Genomic DNA, 20,135 nt, shown 5'->3' with positions numbered 1-20,135 from the left:
TATTTAACCCCAGCTGATGCAATGAGTAACTTCTCATTTCTTAAACAATGGATTTTGTCTTCCCTAGTGGCACGGGCATATTCCAAGATGACAATGCCAGGATTCATCGGGCTCAAATTGTGAAAGAGTGGTTCAGGGAGCATGAGACATCATTTTCCCACATGGATTGGCCACCACAGAGTCCAGACTTTAACCCCACTGAGAATCTTTGGGATGTGCTGGAGAAGGCTTTGCGCAGCGGTCAGACTCTCCCATCATCAATATTAAAATTAATGCAACACTGGATGGAAATAAATCTTGTGACATTGCAGAAGCTTATGGAAACAATGCCACAGCGAATGCATGCTGTAATCAAAGCTAAAGGCGGTCCAACGAAATATTTGAGTGTTTGACCTTTTTTTGGTGGCGACTTTTTTTTTTGGCCAGGCAGTGTATGTGACAGCACTGAGAGTAAATATGATGTAGGGATTTTAAAATACAGCTGTGGGCCCTGAGCATTACACTGAAGGCATTAAGAGCATCATGCTTTAATGGAGATTAACTAAGGTCCACAATTAGTGCACTAATATTTTTAAATCATGATTAATTGCACGCTTTTTCATGCCTTTCACAACACTTTGGTTTAGTTGCATCAGCATGTCAGAGCAGCTAAAGTGATGGAAAATAAGTCCTGTATCCAACCAGGAAGTCAATAGATCCAAAGTGACACAAAAACAATTTAACATGCAAAATAGCTGAGTTTTAAAACCCCCTATAAGGGTGCGATTAGTTGTGATTAATGACAGAAATTCTGAGATAAATCGTGGTTTAAAATTTTAATCTTTGACAGCTCTACTTTCAAAATAAAACCAGTGTAGCCCAGCACTCCCAGCACTACAGGCATAAATAAAAGGCCTTTGACTGGCCGGGTTCACAGCGCTCGAACAGCCTGCATTTGTCATGTGAACTTCTCCTTTACTGACTACTCAAGACTAGAGAGCAGGGTGGGGTCTCTGCTGAGGAGAAACTAAGCTTATCTCGTCTTTTTTAAGGAAAAATATCCCGATAGGAGCTGCTGTTAACCCTTTATGACCTACCATCGAAGGCAAAAACAGAGATAAAATGAAATTGTGCTCAATTTACAAAAAGACATTATGTTTATAAAAATATTATTGTGCTCCCACTGTATGGGGTTGAATTTTTTTGTACCACGATTGTTTGGATTATATTTAGGATGAAAGCTGATTGCCGCGTCTCATTTGATTGACAGATAGCTCAGCAGGCAGAGGCTCCGTTCCTGTCGACCAGAATGCTAGCTAGCAGGCTGACAGGAAGTTGCGCTTAGTGGGCGGGCCGTTAGGTTGATCCAAAGTTTGGTTGAGACCATAGACTGTAGAAAGAAGAACGGTGTTCCTGCAGCCAGCCTCAAGTGGACACTCGCGGTATAGCAATATTTTGCACTTCCGCATTGGCTTCATTTTTCAGGACCGGAGGTTGCCGCTTGGTTTCTGCAGACGAAACATCATTATACGCCATCACGTAAACGTAAAGAAGGAAGCGCTGTAAAAAGCAGCAGTCTGGATCATACTATATTGTTTCTGAGTTTGCACTTGTGTTTCCTTTTTTCTACATTTCTGCAAAAGAAGGATATTTCTGGAAGGAAACAGTACTCTGGAAGACATTGAATGTGTGATATGTTAGTGTTACACCTCCTGTTTCATATGCAAAAAGAATTTTTGCTCTACATTTGGTTGCAATTCTACCCGCGGTGAAAAATAGAAATGCATTGGGAGCGCTGGAGCTACCAATGCAAGGGTTTAGAATGGGAACGATTCCTTTTTAATGTTATTTTTTGGGGAAATGCGACTCAAACACGGAGCTCTTCTGCCCATCATCTATGTTTTTTGTTGGCATCACAGTAAAGCTGGACAGTTAAAGTGGTGCAATAGGATATGAACCTATCATTTAATTGTATTATGGATATGATTATATGATTATATTACAATCTAATCCACACTGGATAGAAGGTGTTCGAGCGAACCCCTCCCACTTTGATTTCTTCTGCTGCCGGGTCTGAGAGTGACTGTTCCTGTGTTGTAATCACGCACACTCGTGAGGACACTCGTGAGGACTCTAGCCTCGCCTCAGAAGGACCAAATCAGGAGGATCCATTCTACAGAGGCAGGATCCTGGACTTTAAGAAACAGCTATAGTCTTTTCATCAGTGTCTAGATAAAACAAAAACCTCAAACTTTCTTTACACTACAGTAAAAGCTCAGTTGACTTTTAGATGTGGACATTTCTAAAGATAGAGATGGCTTTATGCTTTCCATCATTTATAGGAAATCCACCTCTCTAAATGCTAAACTCCATGTAAACAGTTATACTGTACGGCCAGTTCCACAGACCAGGTTGAATTTGTCACTAAAAAAAAGGGATTTTGACATAAAAGAGGAAGAAAAGGAGAATAACTTTAGCCAAAGTGGCGAAACAAGTGTTTGTGATAACTGGTGATGAGTCTTTCTCATCGCTGTGGAGGAATTTTGGCCCACTCTTCTTCGCAGAATTGTGTTAACTCAGTCATATTGGAGGGTTTTCCAGCATGAACTGCCTGTTTAAGGTCACACCACAGCATCTCAGTTGGATTTAAATCCAGACTTTGACTTGGCCACTCCAAAACCTTCATTCTCTTTTTTTGTTGAGCCATTCAGGGGTGGACTTGCTGAAATGTTTTTGGTCCTTGTCCTGCTGCATAACCCAAGAGCACTTGAGTTTGAGGTCATGATTTGATGGCCGGACGTTGGCCTTCAGGATTTTCTGGTAGACAGGAGAATTCACGGTTCCATCAATCTCAGCAAGTGGTCCAGGTCCTGAAGCAGCAAAGCAGCCCCAGACCATCACACTGCCACCACCATGTTTGACTGTTGGCATGATGTTCTTTTTATCAGATGCTGTTTTATTTTTATGCCAGATCTAACGGGCTGCACACCTTCCACAAAGTTCAACTTTTATCTCGTCAGTCCACAGAATATTTCTCCAAAAGTCTTGGGGCTCATCAGGATGTTTGTTGGCAAATGTGAGACGAGCCTTTGTGCTCTTTTTTGTCAGCAGTGGTTTTGGCCTTGGAACTCTCCCATGATGCCATTTTTGTGTCTTTCTGATGGTTGAGTCATGAACTTTGACCTTAACTGAGCCCAGTGAGGCCTGCAGGTCTTTGGATGTGGTTCTGGATTCTTTTGTGACCTCCTGGATGAGTTGATGTTGAACTCTGGGACCACTCCTGGGAAGGTTCCCCACTTTTCCAAGTGTTCTCCATTTGTGGATGATGGCTCTGACCGTGGTTGGCTGGTGCATGCCCAGACATTGTAGGGAGTGCATCCAGGCACATGGAGGCCATACAAACACTGAGCTTCATTTTGAGTTGACTTGAGGAATTTGTGATTTGATTTTTCCACTTTATTTTGATTCTTAATCCGGTCCTCCATGGGTTAATGATCCTGCTTTCCTTTGATTGTTCTTGTGTTATTTTGTTCTCAACACATTCCACTTTGTAATGAAGAAAGATTTTCAACTGGAGTATTACCAGATCTGGGATATCTGTCTTGGTTTAATCATTTCCAACTGTTTTCATATTCCAGCATCTTAAATAGGAGGTGGGAAGAAGTTCAGTACATTCGGTTCTTGGTCTTGAAGTTCTGTTCACCCTTTGAACGCATCAGCTTCTCAGTCCTCACCTACCTGATGTTAGATTCTGGTTCTCTGATAAAAGTTGAGGGAGAATCCTCCTGCAGTGACTGAGATATCCAGTCTCAGGGCTGAGGATAAGTTGGTTACCATCTGAGTTAGATAAGCAGCAGAGTGGGTTGATGGTACAAAGTGTTGATGATGAAAGCCTTTCAATCAGATTCAGCATGAAAACACTCCATCTGTCTGTTCTTTGTAGTTTTTCCTTCTGCATGTCTCCCTAATGAGGCCACATGCACTTTGATAACATCAGACCCTCATCAGGAGATGCTCATGCAAGGAGCTGGTGTTGTTTAAATGTCTATTGGTGTCACTTGTCATTGTTTAAAGTGTCTTTAAAGACATATGCACACTAGAAAAACACTTCCATTAGCCGCATTGTAGAGCCATCAATCACATCCCTTTCTCTCAGGGACAATGGCTCTGACAGCTCGCTTATCTCTGATGCAAACAATATGTGAGTGATATAGAAGGGCAGTGAAAATGACAAGTTTCTTTCTGAGTGGTAAACAACAACAAAGAACATAATGGACAAAGAAGCAGCTGCAGTAGTAGGGGGAAATATCCAATAATATCATAGCAGAGATATTATCTAAGGGTGAATCTGCCTCCACACTGTGGATCTGCAGCTGAGTATGACAATGGAAAATCAACACTAAGTCATGCTTGAAACAAGAAATTAGCTTTCAGAAATTACTGCTGTTGACATGATTCCATAGCTCTTATGAATATTGGTTTTTCATGCTTGAATTGTTTCTATCCAGGGTACAAGCACTTTGCATGTAAATGCCCATCATGGTCAGACAGCGCTCAACATTTCCAGAGTGGGCGTTGTTAATGGAAGCAGTCTTTCTCAAATAAACCAGGATATAACAAGGATTCAGTGGTTTACATGTTCAGATAGTCAGTTCTGTTCAAGGCTTTTGAGTGAAAAGAAGTCACAGGAAGTTGGTTTTGAGACCGGTCTCAAGACCGCATCTTGAATGTCTTGGTCTTGTCTCAATCTCTGACTGGCTGGATTCTGGATTTTCCATCAAGACCGGTCGAGACCAGCACTGATTGGCTATCCTTTGAATGTGATAATAAGGAGAAACACTTGCTACAACAACAAATAGCTACACCTGCAAAAACCCGGACATCAGCCCATCTTATTCCTCGTCAGAAATACCTCTGATTCACCTGACTAATCTAGATCAACGTCTCATTCTTAACCTGGCACGCCTGTTTTTCACATATCTATCTGGTAAACCTCTCATACAGGTGCATCTCGAAAAATTTGAACATCATGAAAAAGTTCAATAATTTTTGTCACTCTTTTCTGAAAGTGAAGACCATATTTTATATAGACTTGTTACACATAGAGTGAAACATTTCAAGCCTTTATTTTTTGAAATGTTGATGATTATGGTTTACAGATAAGAAAACCCAAAATTTAGTCCCTCAAAAAATTAGAATATTACATTAGATCAATTAAAACAAAGGATATTTTAAACAGAAATGGCAGGCTTCTGAAAAGTATGTTCACTTCTATGCCTTCAATACTTGGTTGGGCCTCCTTTTGCATGAATTACTGCATCAGTGCGGCGTGGCATGGAGGCGATCAGCCTGTGGCACTGCTCAGGTGTAATGGAAGCCCAGGTTGCTTTGACAGCAGCCTTCAGGTCATCTACATTGTTGGGTCTGGTGTCTCTCATCTTCGTCTTGACAATATCCCATGGAGTCTCCATGGGGTTCAGGTCAGAATCAAGCACAGTAACACCATGGTCATTGAACCAGCTCTTGGTACCTTTGGCAGTGTGGGCAGGTGCCAAGTCCTGCTGGAAAATGAAATCAGCATCTCTATAAAGCTTGTCAGTAGAAGGAAGCATGAAGGTCTCTAACATGTCCTGGTAGATGGCAGCGTTGACTGTGGACTTCAGAAAACACAGTGGACCAACACAGCAGATGCCATGGCAGCCCAAATCACCACTGACTGTGGAAACTTCACACTGGACTACAAGCAATGTGGATTCTGTGCCTCTCCACTCTTCAAGGTCCCAGAGGCTGGAGGAGGAGCCACGACTGTCAGTACACGGCTTTTATCATTTTTGAACAGAAAACAACTCGCTGCTGTTCTTTGTTCTTCTTTTAAAGAGGAAATGTGACAGGTGCCTGCAGGGGCCTAGCGAGGGATTTTGGGCCCTGAGAAAGAATATTGCACAAGGCCCCCCTTAACCAGCTGGCCAAGCAACACATGTTGCATCATTTTTATAAATTTAATGCATTTTAATGTATTTTTGGCTCATAATTTCCCAATTTTTGAACAATATTTTACTATGATTAAATTAAATTTACTCACATTATTTTGCAGCACTTTACAGGATTTGGACATTTTTAAAAGAGGGTTAGGGCCCCTCTAGAATTTTATTTTATATCTATTTGGTACAAAGTCAGTCAGTAGACTGATTAATTTAGTCACTTTGATTCAATTATCACACTAATTACTAAGAAAAAAATACATAAAAACACGCTTTTTATTGCAGGCTTCTTAAAGTCCCCTCCCTGCTGTGGGCCCGGGTAATCAGAACCTGTTCCCCCCCCCCCGTGCTACGCTCCTGGAGCCTGTATAGTGTGATTAATGAATACCTGGGGGTAATGTTTTATATCCTGGTAGCATTTAGAGAGGGTAGGAAACATGGACACCACCCAATCCTACTCCCTCGTGTAAAATCGAGCATAAAAATATGATCCCATCAGTCTACGGCTTTCAACTCATACTTTTTCAGTCAGTCCATGATGATTTGCATGCAAAAATTGGGCAAAATACCTCGGCCAAAAATGAGTTCATATTTTCTAGACTTAATATTTAGACTCGACTCCTTTTTATCTCTTATAAAAGACAATATCATTTTACATCATGCACCGTGAGCCATTGTGCAGGAGGACGGTGTGGTAGGCTGAGTCAGACAAAGACAGAGCAGCAGGCAGATAAAGGTTAAGTGAAGACGTATGGGTTTACTCCCCCCCTCCGGACCCTCCTCTACATTTCTGAGCTGCCTGGAGTACTTTTCCTAATATAGGGCTTTCTGGGTGGCATTTTCTTAAGTGTTTGTTTGTGTGTGCACTACCTGTTCCAAGCTACTGTTGCCATTGTTTTTGGAAGAGATGTCTGGAAAGCTGTATGTATACCATCGATCATGTGGCTGGCTGCTCTGGCACAAACATCCACATCCACACAGATAAGAAAGGGGAGGAAGACACAAACTGTCTGCACTCTCAGAGGAAGATGCGTGTGCTTTTTGTCCACGCCATACCTCTTTGGGAGCGTTTTTTATTGTAAGACTTCTATGAATTTCATTACAGCCTCCTCCGAGTTTGTCCTTGTTGTGATCCCTCTATATCAAGATGTTCACAAGTATCACGTCATGGTGTGTAGACAAGATGTAAAACTGTTTTGCCCTCAATTCGGTTGCTGTGTGCAAATCTGCTTTGTTTGCTTTCGTTTGGGAATTCTCCTCACGCAAACTCCCTCCAAGGTCGGGCCTCCCCCGTCCTCTCCTGCTTCTCATTTCGTAGTCCACCTCCCGCTGCCCTTCCCTGCAACAGCATCATCAACACTGGCACGGACTCTGACGAAAACAGAGCACAACTTCCTGTCGTTTCCATAGTTTGTTTGATACACTCCATTTCTCCTTGGCTGTTTCTTCATTCCAGATGGGGGGAGATAGGTCAGTTTTCACTCAGTGCACCAAACTTCATCTGGCTTTCATCAGAGGCAGCAAGTGTTTTTGCATGGACTATTGTTCAACAGACATCGTTCATCATCTGCTTTTAAGTTTGTTTATGTAACTCTGTCAGACGAGAAATTACCCTAATATTTATATTCTATTGCTCAGGAGATTTATGGCATATCTGTGGCACTGACACATGACTTTTTCCTCTGGTATTCTGATAATGTTAGCATGAATTTCCAGTAGGAACTATGAAATTCAGTTTTGAAGCCACAGAGAGTTTATTTGTTCTTTTTCTGCTGCTATGGCCTGACAACCAGATTAAACTGGCATTTCAGTTCATTTCATTCTCAGTCTGGCGTTGAGCCTTTTTTTTTGCTATGTTTGGGTTTGTTATTTTCACTTTGCTTATCATCCTATATTCCTGGAAGTATCAAATAAATTCACATAGATAATGGTTATCCCATCTGCCCTATCATAATCCTATTCAGGGGTTCTCAACCTTTTCAGCCCATGACCCCCAAAATAAAAATGCCATAGACCGGGGACAATAGTTGTGGACAAGGCTGTCCATAAGGAGGGATAAAAGGGGGAGGTTTCTGGGACCCAGCCAAACTTTGGGCCCATGGAGGTCAGCAAAACCATGGTCCACTGTGAAGTTATATTTAACCCTGAATAACACCCACCCTTATCAAAATAATATATATAATTTTATTAATTCATTTAGCCTTCCTTAGATGAAAAAATGTGTTCTAAACATAATTTTAATGGGTTAAAAATGGCTACAATTGGTTAATAATGGCAAAAAATGGTGAAAAGGTGGTGAAATTGAATTTTGAAAGAACACAATATGGTAAAAAGTGACAAAAATGAGATAAAAGTGGCAAAAAAATAATCAAAATTGGTTTAAAGTGGCAAAAATGGGCACAAAAAGTGGTAGATTTTCAAGGGGATTTACAAAGTAGTTGAAATGGCTTTTAAGTGCAAAAAAGTTGGTGGAAAATAGGTGGCATGAGATCAAAATTGATATAAAGTGGTAAAAAATGGATTAACTGTGGTTAAAATAGGCAAAAAGCGGTGTAAAAAGGACTTGAGAGAGGCAATAAAGTCTCAAAAGAGGCAACGATAGGCAGAAAGTGGCAATAATTAGTTCAGGAGTGGCAAAACAGGCAGGAACAAAAGTAGTGGAAAGGGTTTAACCCTTTACCTACTGACCCGGCGCCGGCGCTGTGCTTTATATGTCCGGAGTATTATTACATTAACTCTGTCAAAAGTTTGCCCGATCAGAAAAATGCCAGTGGTGTTTGAAAGCTGAGAAGTGTGGGCATGCGCACATATATGGTTTATTACGGTACTCGCAACCATATGACATGGGCATTCATAGCAAAAATCCAGAAGTATCGCAAGACCGCTACACAGATTCTCAACACTGTAACTCCTCCAAAGTTTGCTCAATCAAAAAAATTCCAACGCTGACAAAGAGCTGAGAATCTGTGCTTTCCGGCAATGTATACTGTGTAGCATATATATTACGGTAATGTCGAACAGCACCGTGAAAACAGCAGCTTTGGCAGAAGACGAGTGAAAAAGGAGAGTGAAGGAAGAGAGTAAAAGGAAAGTGAGTGAGAGTGGTGTTTAGTTTTCAGATAATAGTGTTAGATAGTGGCATTTCTGCGTGTCTGTCATGTGCAATAACAATATCTTGAGAATGCATTTTTCCACCTTTATTTGCACTAATTGTCTCCTATGTATATAGTTATCTTTTGCCCTGCTCTGCACACCCAGAGTCCTAGACTCCAAAAATGACTGCTGATTGTTCTAAACATGTATAGGTTCACATTTCAAATGTCCAATCAAAACTTCATGAGCAAGAACAACATTTCTTCTCATAAAAGCCATGAAAAACAAGTCCGTTTTTGTGTTGTTCTTCTTTTAAACTGCTGACAATTCCATATAATGTCCAATAATCATTAAGCAGATGTTGAAAAGCCAAGTTCAAGTACTCCTGGGAAAAGTGACCAAAGCTCTCAGACTTAGGGCATTTCCTGACTATTTTACAGCTATAATAACAAAATATGTCCAAATCGCCATTTTTAGATTCAGTAGGTGAAGGGTTAAGATGGACAAACATGGGTTTTAAGTGGCAAAAATGTGCTGAAATCATCAAAATTGATGTCAAAAAGTGATGAAAATGGGTTAACATTTGGTAAAATTCGTTAAAGAGTAGAAACAGTGTTATCTAAAAAATATTCGTAATTTTTTTAAGGCATCTGGAGACCCCCTCTCAGTGTCTCCCGACCCCAATGGGGGTCCCAACCCCAAGGTTGAGAACCACTGATCTTATTAATATGTCATTTAGAACACGCTTTGTCTTTAGAGCAGCGGTGTCAAACTCAATCACAGCAGGGGTCGGATTCTGGAATCAGTTCTTACCTGAGGACCCAACAGAGTCACCTCTTTAACTGTCAACCTCATTTCACCAGTTATTAAAAAAAAAAAAAAAAAACTTAGCACTGATTATGAAAGGTCTTACAATTCAAAAAGTTAAAAAGATAAGGAATTGCACTATATTGCCAAAAGTATTCACTCACCCATCCAAATAATGTAAATCAGGTGTTCCAGTCACCTCCATGACCACAGGTGTATAAAATCAAGCACCTAGACATGCAGACTGTTTACACAAACAATAATCTTGTGGGCCAGATTTAACTGTTCCAAGGCTCGGATTTGGCCCCCCGGTCTTAAGTTTGAAACCCCTTCATCAATCTGATGCCCACTGGTACAACAAAGTTTTATATACTCTTAGTCCTAGTGCAGTGGTTCTCAACCTTTACAGGCCAGGACCCCAAAAATAAAGGTGCAAGAGACCGGGGACCCCTACTGTACCTGAGGGTGGTTGAACACAGCCATGCACATTCAAGAACAGTCATGTGGAGACAAGGCCGTCCATTGGGGGGGGGCTTTAACCTGAAAATAACCACTCTTACTGAAGAAGCAAGTATATATTTTGTTTATTTGTGTGGTAGATTGCCTTCTTAGAAATGGGTTCAAATCTCTTTTGTTAGAAACAAAAATAAAATGGGTCAAAAATGGCTAGAATAGGTTAATAATGGCAAAAAAACAGTGGAAAAGGTGGTGAAATCGGATTTTAAGTGTAGCAGAAACTGGTAAGAGGTGGCAAAAATGTGATAAAATTGGCAAAAAGTGGCAAAAATTGGTTAAAGTGGCAAAAATGGGCATAGATAGTGGTAAGGGGAATTAATGAGTGGCTGAAAGACTTTAAATTGGCTTAAAATGGTGGAAAATTTGGCAAAATGGGATGTGAAATTGATATAAACTGGCACAAAGAGTTAACTAAGAGAAAAATGGGCAGGAATTTGTAGAAATGGGTTAAAGTGGCAAAACGAGCACAGTGAAATGTGGTTAAAAAGTGCAGTAATGGGTAAAAGGAGGGAACAATAAGTGTAATTGGTTTAGAAATGGCAACAACAGGCAGAAAAAAAGTGGGGGAAAGGGTTTTAAATGGGAAACTAGAATGGCCGTCTGAGGCGGCAGACCCACGCCTAAGCAGCGCCACCGAGGAACTCACGCTACTATTGATTTCTATGGTGTACAAAATTTCGAAGTCTGAGAAAAATCGAATGGGTGCGCGGATCATCACCAAAATCTAATCGATTTTTCCCTGTCACTATCCCAATATTCCCTGAAAGTTTGGTGAAGACCCAACTTTCCGTGCTCAAGTTATCAGGTACACATACAAACAAACAAACAAACAACAAATGAATAAACAAAGGTACGGAAGCCTTTACATAACCCCCTGCTGATTTCATTGGCGTGCGTAAAAATGGGTTTTAAGTGGCAAAAATTGCTTAAAATTGGCAAAGTTGATGGGATAAAGAGGCGGCACGGCGGCGCAGTGGTTAGCGCTGTTGCCTCACAGCAAGACGGTTGCTGGTTTGCTTCCCGAACAGGGCCTTTCTGTGCGGAGTTTGCATGTTCTCCCCCTGCACACATGGGTTCTCTCCGGGTACTCCGGTTTCCTCCCACCCCCAAAAACATGCTCATTAGGCTAATTGATCACTCTAAATTGGCTGTAGGTGTGAATGTGAGCGTGCCTGGTTGTCTGTCTCTATATGTCAGCCCTGCGATTGACTGGCGACCAGTCCAGGGTGTAGCCCGCCTCTCGCCCAATGACAGCTGGGATAGGCTCCAGCCCACCCCCAACCTGGAATGGAATAAGGGGTATAAGAAAATGGATGGATGGATGATGGGATAAAGTGATAATGGGTAAAAATCTAGCAAAATTGATGTAAAGTGGCAACAGTGTAGTTTAAAAAATATTCATAGTTTTTTAGGGCATCTTGCGACCTCCTCTCAGTGTTTTGCGACCCCCATGGGGGTCCCAACCCCAATGTTGAGAACCACTGTCCTGGTGTGACCTTTTGTGAATAAACAAATCCATGAACTGGACGGACTAAAGAGGAGAGGAACCATCCAGGTTGATCTCCTGGCTCAGTTCTAGCACCTATGGCGTGGGCAGCGCTAACATCTGGAAAGGAACAATCAATGCTGAAAAGCAGAGGACAAGACAGCAGGACAATGCTAAACCACATCCACCACAACAGCATGGCTTCACAGTAGAGGAGTCCAGGGCCTGAACTACAGTCCAGACCTTTTACCTATAGAAAACATTTGAAGCATCAGATATGGAAAAATCCAGCAGAGAAGAATGGGACAACATTCCTCCATCAACTGGTCTCCTCACCTCCCAGACATTTACATTTTTAGTGGGGATGCTGAGCATCCACACTATTGATATTCACGTCGGCCATTTTGTTTATTATTATTCTTCTGTGCCGACTATCTCCTCTTCATCGTATCGACACCATTTAAACTTTAAAAAATTCAGTTTCTTCGTCATTCGACTGCTATTTTTCTCATTTCTAATATGGCTATTTTCATGCTATTTTCAGCTATTACTATAATGTTTCAGCCATTGAATGCAATTTTCAGTGACTTTAAGGCCCAAATCAGCAACTTTTATGCTATTTTCAGGTACTTAAAGGCTACTTTCAGCTATTTTTAGGGCTGTTTTCAGCTTTTTTAGGCTACTTTCATCTTTTTTTAAATCATTTTTTGAGCAATTGAATGCCATTTTCAGCTACTGTTATGCCATTTTAAGCTATTCTATGCTATTTTTATGCTATTTTGATCTATTTTTGTGCTTTTGGCTATTTTCAGCAGTTCTTCCACAATTTAGCTCTCAGCATCCCCATGCAATTTCAGCTGAAATTGCAATTTTGATCTAGGTATGATTGTTACCAAAAGAGGGTGGCGCCACACAAGGTTAAGGTGGCCCTGTCCAGATTTTTTTGAGATGAACTGCTGCCATCTAATTCAGATCTGTAGTTTATGTTCTATTGCAAATAAAATATGGGTTTATATCATTGCATTCTGAGTTTTTTAGGTTTTACACAGCGCCCCAACTTTTTTGGAATAATGTAATATGTTTTCATGAGCAGCCTGGTTCCTTTTGACCTGCTGGTGTATGGAGGCTATGGCTGAACGTTGCACAGCTGCTGATGTGGTCCCAGGGACTAGCAGATTCTGTTAGAGTCCCTCAGCAGTTGTAGGAGAGCATTTCTTTACTGTCCTTTTAACTGTTCACCCATTTACCTTCTCTCTGTAGGCAGCAGGCCATCTGTCTGCTCTAAGTGTGGCTGTGTGTGTGTGTGTGTGTGTGGGGTGGGGGTCTTTGGTGCGACAAACTAGAAAGAACACCACACAATAACACGACCATTAAAGGGAGCTCCTAGCTCCAGGTGACCAAAAACTTGTCCATTTGCATGTGTACACTGTTCTACATGTGTTGGAAATTTGTCCAGTGGACAGACTTGGACTTGGTGTGAGGAGGGAATTCCTGCATCTGCGCGCCTCTTCAGGCTGCACATGTGCTCAGCATCTGCTCCACACACACACACACACACGCACATGCACCAAGAAGGAGAGTGAGTGTGAGAAGAGGTAATGATAAACACTGATCAAGAAACTAGAAAAACGTTTTTTCAAGCATTCAGCAGCCCAGCTTTGCTCTAAACGTTGTCCCTCTAACCTCCCATCACAGCCTGAAAGAGCTTTAAAGAGCTGCTGGAGAGGCTGTTAAGTGTTTGTGCTGTCTCAAGGTTACAAGGCAGATTGATCTGATACTGCTCTTTTATGTAGCGGGGATGCCACATCCTTCTTTCAATGACAAGTGCTGCACCCGCTCTTGACATCTCAAAGGGGTTGCACATATGCCGCTCACTGCTTTGAAGGTTGATTGTGTGCATGGAGGTGCATGTGAATATATGCATGTGCTTGTCAGGCACACACAAACATTGCATGTGTGCTGTGCAGTGTTTTCCCTACTTTCTGCTCTGTTAGTTGCAGTCCAATAAGCAGTGGAATGAAAGCATATTGTTTGCCAGAACACATGTAGTGCAGTTGTCTCTAAAGGCAAGAATGTAAATGTGGTTTGGGATATTAGAGGATTAATTATAACTTGCCCAGAGAGAGTGGCATGTAATACATGCGCTGTATAATTGGCTACACAATATTGCCTGTGCGTTTTCTGTGTTCTTATTCCCTGGGCAGGTTCTACATTAAGCAAAGCTGTAATAGTTATTAAAGTGTTTGGTTTGTTGTTGCTTTAAATAAACATGTTTCCTTTTGTCTGTATGTTACAGGATGTTGGAGTACTCGCTGAACCTGCAGAATGTCAGCTTTTCAGCAGTGAGGACAGTCCGTGTGCTGAGACCGCTGAGAGCTATCAACAGGGTGCCGAGTAAGTTAAGAAACAAACCGAATGGCTTCTCACACCTTAAACCTCTTTAAAGTCTCTGTCCCTGAATACCACAACATGCTGGCCTGGTAAAGAAATAAACGGCACATTAAATTTAGGCAGTAATAAGGTTAAAAGCTTATTCCTGGGTAATTTGAAATACACATAGTCTCCCTTTAATTACAGTGTTAATTTTGTTGACTAAAACTATGACTAAGAATGTTCGTCGACTTTTTTCCATGACAAAAACTAGACTGAAGCTAACAAAAATAGATCTGTGATGACTAAAACTGACAAAAACTAAGTTTAGTTTTCGTTGAGATGACTAAAACTAGACTAAAATGTAATTTAGTGTTTGTCTGACATTCAAAATCCGTGATATTTCTCCACTGTGGGTAAATCTGTTGAAAAACATCGATCTGTTTCTCTTCTGCCTCTCAGCTGTAGAAAGCAGGGACCCCAGCTTTGGCAGGGTGCAGAGAACACACTACCATGATTTTGTACCAGATTTAAGCAAGATAATAAATGCTTGGACTAAAAATAGACTAAGATTGTTTCACACCTGATAGTCCGGGGGACTCGGTCCGTTTTGGAACAGAAATGGCAACATTGTTGCACTTTCCTTGCCAAACGGACCAAAGAGTTCGTGTGAGCTTTCACACCACTCCAAATGAACCGAACTATCCGGGGAAACGGACCAGAGTTCCTTTAAAGCGGACTAAACAGCTCTGGTGTGAATGCGCCCTAAAATGTTTTGAGTTTTCATCGACTAAAACTTGACCAAAACTAAAAAGGATAGAAATGACTAAAATGTGACTAAAACTAAAATGCATTTCATTTGACTCAAATTGAAAATAGCTGCTAAAATTAACACCGTTTAATTACTGCCATAAAATTTCTGCTGTGGGATGTTTGCAGATTTATTATGCTAGAGAATGTGTGTCCATTTCCAGCCATGGTGTTTAAAGATGCTGTAAAGGTGATGATAGAACTCCTGTAAAGCCGTGGTTCTCAACCTTGGGGTTGGGACCCCCATGGGGGTCATGAAACACTAAGAGGGGGTCTCCAGTTGCCCTAAAAAAAAACTAAGAATTTTTTTTAAAATTACACTGTTGCTGCTTTACACCAATTTCTTCAATTTTTCTTACCTATTTTCATCACTTTCCCCACCATTTTAACACATTTTTAACATTTATCAAATCTTTTTGTCATTTTAAACTCTTTCCACCGCTTTTTTCTGCCTGTTTTGCCACTTTAAACCTGCCGATATATGCCCATTTTTTTCTCAGTTAACCCTTTTTTGACAGTTTATATACATTTTTCATCCCATTTCACCAAATTTCCATCCATTTTTGCCAATTTAAAGCCATTTTAGCCATATTTTAACTCCCTTTTTACCACAATTTATGCCCAGTTTTGCCACTTTAACCCATTTTTGCCTTTTTGTTGTTTTATCTGCCACTTCTAACCTGTTTCTGCTATTTTTAAAATCCAGCTTCACCAATGTTCCCACCATTTTTGTCATTATTAACCCATTTTAGGTATTTCAAAACAATTTTTGAAAAAGGATTTATATTTTTAAGCAGGCTTTTTACTACACAAATAATTAAAAAAGAGATTTGTTTTTTGAGACCTACATGGGCCCCCAGTTTGGCTTGGCACTAGAAAGCTCTCCCATTTATCCCCCCTTTATGGACGGCCTTGTCTGCACATGACTATTCTTGATTGTGCATGGCTGTGTTCACCCACTTTTAGGTACAGTCCTGGGGGGTCCCTGGTCTCTGGCACCTTAATTGTGGGGGTCACGGGTTGAAAAGGTTGAGAACCACTGCTGTAAAGGATGTATGCTTAATTTGCCAAACATCCTGTCACAAAAGGACTCTATGTAGATACACTCACATGTCGTGATCTTCCCTGAAGTTGGCTACAACATGCACAGCTCATTGTTTTGTCCTCCATTGCAGGTAAATCAGTGATGATCTGAAATCATTTGTTAGCTCAGTGCTAATGCTAATGTAGTCTGTTTACTATATCTTGCATACATTCCTCTTTTTATTTTTGGTGTTCCATTAATGACACATCACAGAGGCAGCATGCACCAGCTTCAGGACTCTTCTCTTGCTTTTCCGTTCGGTTTGTCTATACTTGTGACTTCTGAGCGTGCAGAGGCCTCTGTGACCATCTTGGTCTCAATCAAACAGAGAAAATCTCTATTGTTGGTCACTACGGGACACTACATGGGATAAAATGCTCAATATTTTAAGCCAACAGCTCCCAAAACTCTTCAATGTTAGACATTCTTAACATGTCTGACCTTGGTTTAGAGTTGGCAGTGAAGTCAAACTTTTCTGTGATATTCAACATTGATTTCACTTACTAAAAAATGGCACATACGTGCTCCTACTGGAGCTTTGTTTTGGTAAAATATTCTCTATCTTATTTAACATGCTACCAAGTACAAAGGAAGTGCAACTGCTTGTGAGAACCTTTTGCTAAGTCTTGCACTCGGGAAACAACTTAAACAGGCTTGACCACAGGAGGTTAAATCAAATGGTGTGGAGCACACTGGTGGGCCTTGAGCCAAGTCTTGGTGTGCAACCATAAACTTAACCTACACCTACGCAATAACTTTAGTTTCTTTGTCAAGAAACACACATGATGTGAGGTTATAAATGTATTTCTTTATTAGCAGTTGTAAACTTGCGCTCATTGCTTTCAAGCATATGACTGAGAAGGCATCATGACAACATCATGACAACATAATGACAACATAATGACACTGATGAAGTCAGAAGCAGAATAAAAGAGGAGCTGGGGGGGAGGAGGGTTGTAAAAAGTGGCATACAGAAGGAAGCAAAGCATAGAGCAGTTTGATATGGCAGCTTGAGTGTTATGGGCCAATAGCGTGTTGAATGAATGAATCAGCTTGCATCAGCTGATGAGGTTGTGTGAGATCAGCTGATCTCAGTTATATAGCAGGGCTTGACTCTGTGGCCTGCCTGGATTCACTCTCACATATAGAAGGCTGTTTTGCATAGGTATGGTTTTGGTGTGCCTTGAAATTTTTGACATGATCTAAGGTGTGCCTTGGGCAAAAAAGGTGAAAACCACTGATTTACGCTGATTTTTTTAAACATTTTATCCTAAGGTAAAAAGTAAATATAAAAAAAATGTTGAACATGCACTGTCAGCATTAATGCATTAATCTTGATGTGTTCATTTGCGGTGTTTTTTCCTATCAATTCAGTGCTTTACTGTCATTTCCAGCATACTTGGGATTGGCTGGAGCAGTCGTTCCCAACCTTTTTCCCTTTGAGTCCCCCCTAACCTGACAAGCCAGATGGATTTGTTTCACACATCCATCTGGGAAAGCTTCAATAGGAAACATTTGAGAAAAGGCAGAGGCTTTGAAAATAACTCTGAGTTTGATTGGATGAATGTTCTGTCTGTCACATCTCTAGGGGCCAATCAGAGCAACAAAACACTTGACGTAGCTGCTATCAAGCTGCGCGTGCAGCTACTGAGCAACATCAACGCTAATCTCTTCTGCTATTATTGTACCCCCTCTTGCTGCTGCTTGTTTACATCACAACTCTGTCGTGCCTCAAAATACTGCACCTCGTTGGCAATTGGTCCTGTCTTTTTCTAACTGGACCCAAACGGTTCAGACGGGAGCTTTGCAAGATGGATTCACCAGTGAAAAACAAGGAAATGGGCGTATCCATCTGCTTTGCAAGGTTAAGTGCGCCTTCTTTCAGAATAAAAGTGGGTATGTATCCAAACAGGAAGTAAATTACCCTTACATTAAAATAGTACAAAATTCCAAAATGAAACAAAGATTTAAGAGCATATGATGGAATTTTAAATGTATTGAAACAGGAGATTAATCCTGATGAAGTTTTTGAAATGCAGTTACTGATTTGGATTGTTTGACAGCTCAAGTAGAAAAGGACAACTTGTTGGTGTTTGGGTAGTTTTATGTGCAGCTTTGCAAACCAAGAAGCACTCGCTAGGGAACGGCTTTAAAATTTTGAGTACAGAGCTGCACGGTTTCACACTGAATGAAAGACTGGGTTTTTAATCGAGGCCTGAGGCCTGGCGGTTAATCTCCCTAACAAGTTTTACTGCAGTACATAGTCATTCATGTTTGAATAAGTTTGTGCACATTACAGTGATCCAATATTCCCATAAAAGCCTGCATTTTTACAAAGCAAATTAACTCTCATACTGGTCAGAGGCATGAAGCCTGTTATCTCTCCTTACATCTCTGTTTGAAGGATCTTTGGAAGCTGAAAACTAATGACAGGTGCCATCAAACAGGGGCAGAAAATTTAATTCAGACATGGAGTATCATTGCTAGGTTTGGGAATGTAAATTAGTATTTAAAATAAAATAAGTTGCTCCATATGTTGATTTACTCCTCCGTCCCTCTATTGGAGTTTCTGATGTGATTGGTGCTCATGCAGGTAGACTGAAAACTAGGTCAGAGCCTTCATATAGCGCTGCCTTCTCTGTGTCTCTATGTTATGGCTTTCCCAGGATAACCATCTTTGGAACGGACTGATTTATGTGCAATTTTCCAACTCACTGCCTTTTATTAAAGGTCTGAATTTCATTGCTACACTCACAAATGCACGCTATCACGCTTGTATATTGCAAATACACAAAACAGTGAATTGCTCGTTCCATCCTCCACCCCTGCTTTCTATTATACACATATTATTCCAGCCCCCCGCACGTATTATTTTCAGATACTATGAGAGTTTAATAAGCACTGATTGGATTTCTATTGAGCACATTAGAGTTTAAATAAATCATGAGCACTTTATCCACCCAGAGGTCTCTTTTAATTTGTTCCTTCCTTGATCCCACCCTTTATTAAACGTTCATTTAAATACAGACCATAATGGTGGCAGCCTCTTTTTACACATGCATAGGAGATAGCAGGATTTAACAGGATGTGTGATTGAACAGGGCATGTATTATACAGGTGTGTAAGTGGCCCTTTCCCAGTCATCCCAGTCTGTGTGGATAGGTCTCAGTCAGGTTCAAACATCTGAACACTGAAATTTTACTCCATTCTTCTTTAATGAACTGCTCAAGCTCTGTCAGGTTACACGAGGTTTGGGTATGAAAAGCCCTTTTCAAGTCCAGACACAAATTCTCTATTGGACTGAGGTCTTGGTTTTGACTCTGCCACTCCAGAACATCCCCCTTGTTGTCTTTAAACCATTTCTGTGTAGCTTTCTCTGTATGCTCATAGTCTGGAAAATAAATCTTCTCCCAAGCCGTAGTTCTCTGTCAGACTGAATAAGATTGTCCTCAAGGATTTTCCTATATTTTGCCCCATTCATATTTTTTACCATTAATTTTTTCAAGCTGCCAAGCTGGAATGGCTGCCAAGAAACATCCCCACAGTATGATGCTGCCACCACCCTGCTTCATAGAGACGACAGGGCTTTTATGGTGATGTGCAGTAGCCTCTTGTCTGATGGCCAAAAAGTTCCATTGTGGTCTCATCAGACCCAAGAACTTTCTTCCCACATGCCTTCTGGTGAACTGTAGTCCAGATTGAATCTGAGTTTTCTTCAACAGTGTCTTTCTCTTTGCCACTCTCCCATAAAGCTCTGACTGGTGAAGAACCCGGCCAACAGTTGTTGTCTGCAGAGTCTCTCCATCTCAGCTGCTGAAGCTTGGACCTCCTTCAGAGTAGTCAAAGGTGTCTTGGTGTCCTCTCTCACTAGTCTCCTTCTTGCACGCTGACTCAGTCTGTGAGGATGGTCTGATCTAGGCAGATTTAACTGAACTCTGGGGGATGTTCAGATCCTTGGAATTCTTTTTGCATCCATCCCCTGATTCAAACTTTCAGTAACCTTTTCTCT

At 41.0% G+C, this 20,135-nt stretch overlaps 1 protein-coding gene across 4 annotated transcripts in view; it reads left to right on the top strand.

The window, feature by feature from the left end:
- cacna1g (calcium channel, voltage-dependent, T type, alpha 1G subunit) overlaps positions 1 to 20,135 on the top strand; it is a 451,566-nt gene that overhangs the window by 194,352 nt on the left and 237,079 nt on the right. For all 4 annotated transcript variants that reach the window (XM_041814821.1, XM_041814822.1, XM_041814823.1 and 1 more), the window contains exon 5: positions 14,159 to 14,256. In XM_041814821.1, coding sequence (XP_041670755.1) covers positions 14,159 to 14,256 — 98 coding nt within the window. The remainder of the gene's footprint in view (positions 1 to 14,158; positions 14,257 to 20,135) is intronic.

Source organism: Cheilinus undulatus, linkage group 20 (assembly GCF_018320785.1).
Source record: "Cheilinus undulatus linkage group 20, ASM1832078v1, whole genome shotgun sequence".
NCBI classification, from domain to species: Eukaryota; Metazoa; Chordata; class Actinopteri; order Labriformes; family Labridae; genus Cheilinus; species Cheilinus undulatus.
The sequence above is the reverse complement of the archived record's forward strand: the minus strand, read 5'-3'. Positions and strand labels throughout refer to the sequence as shown.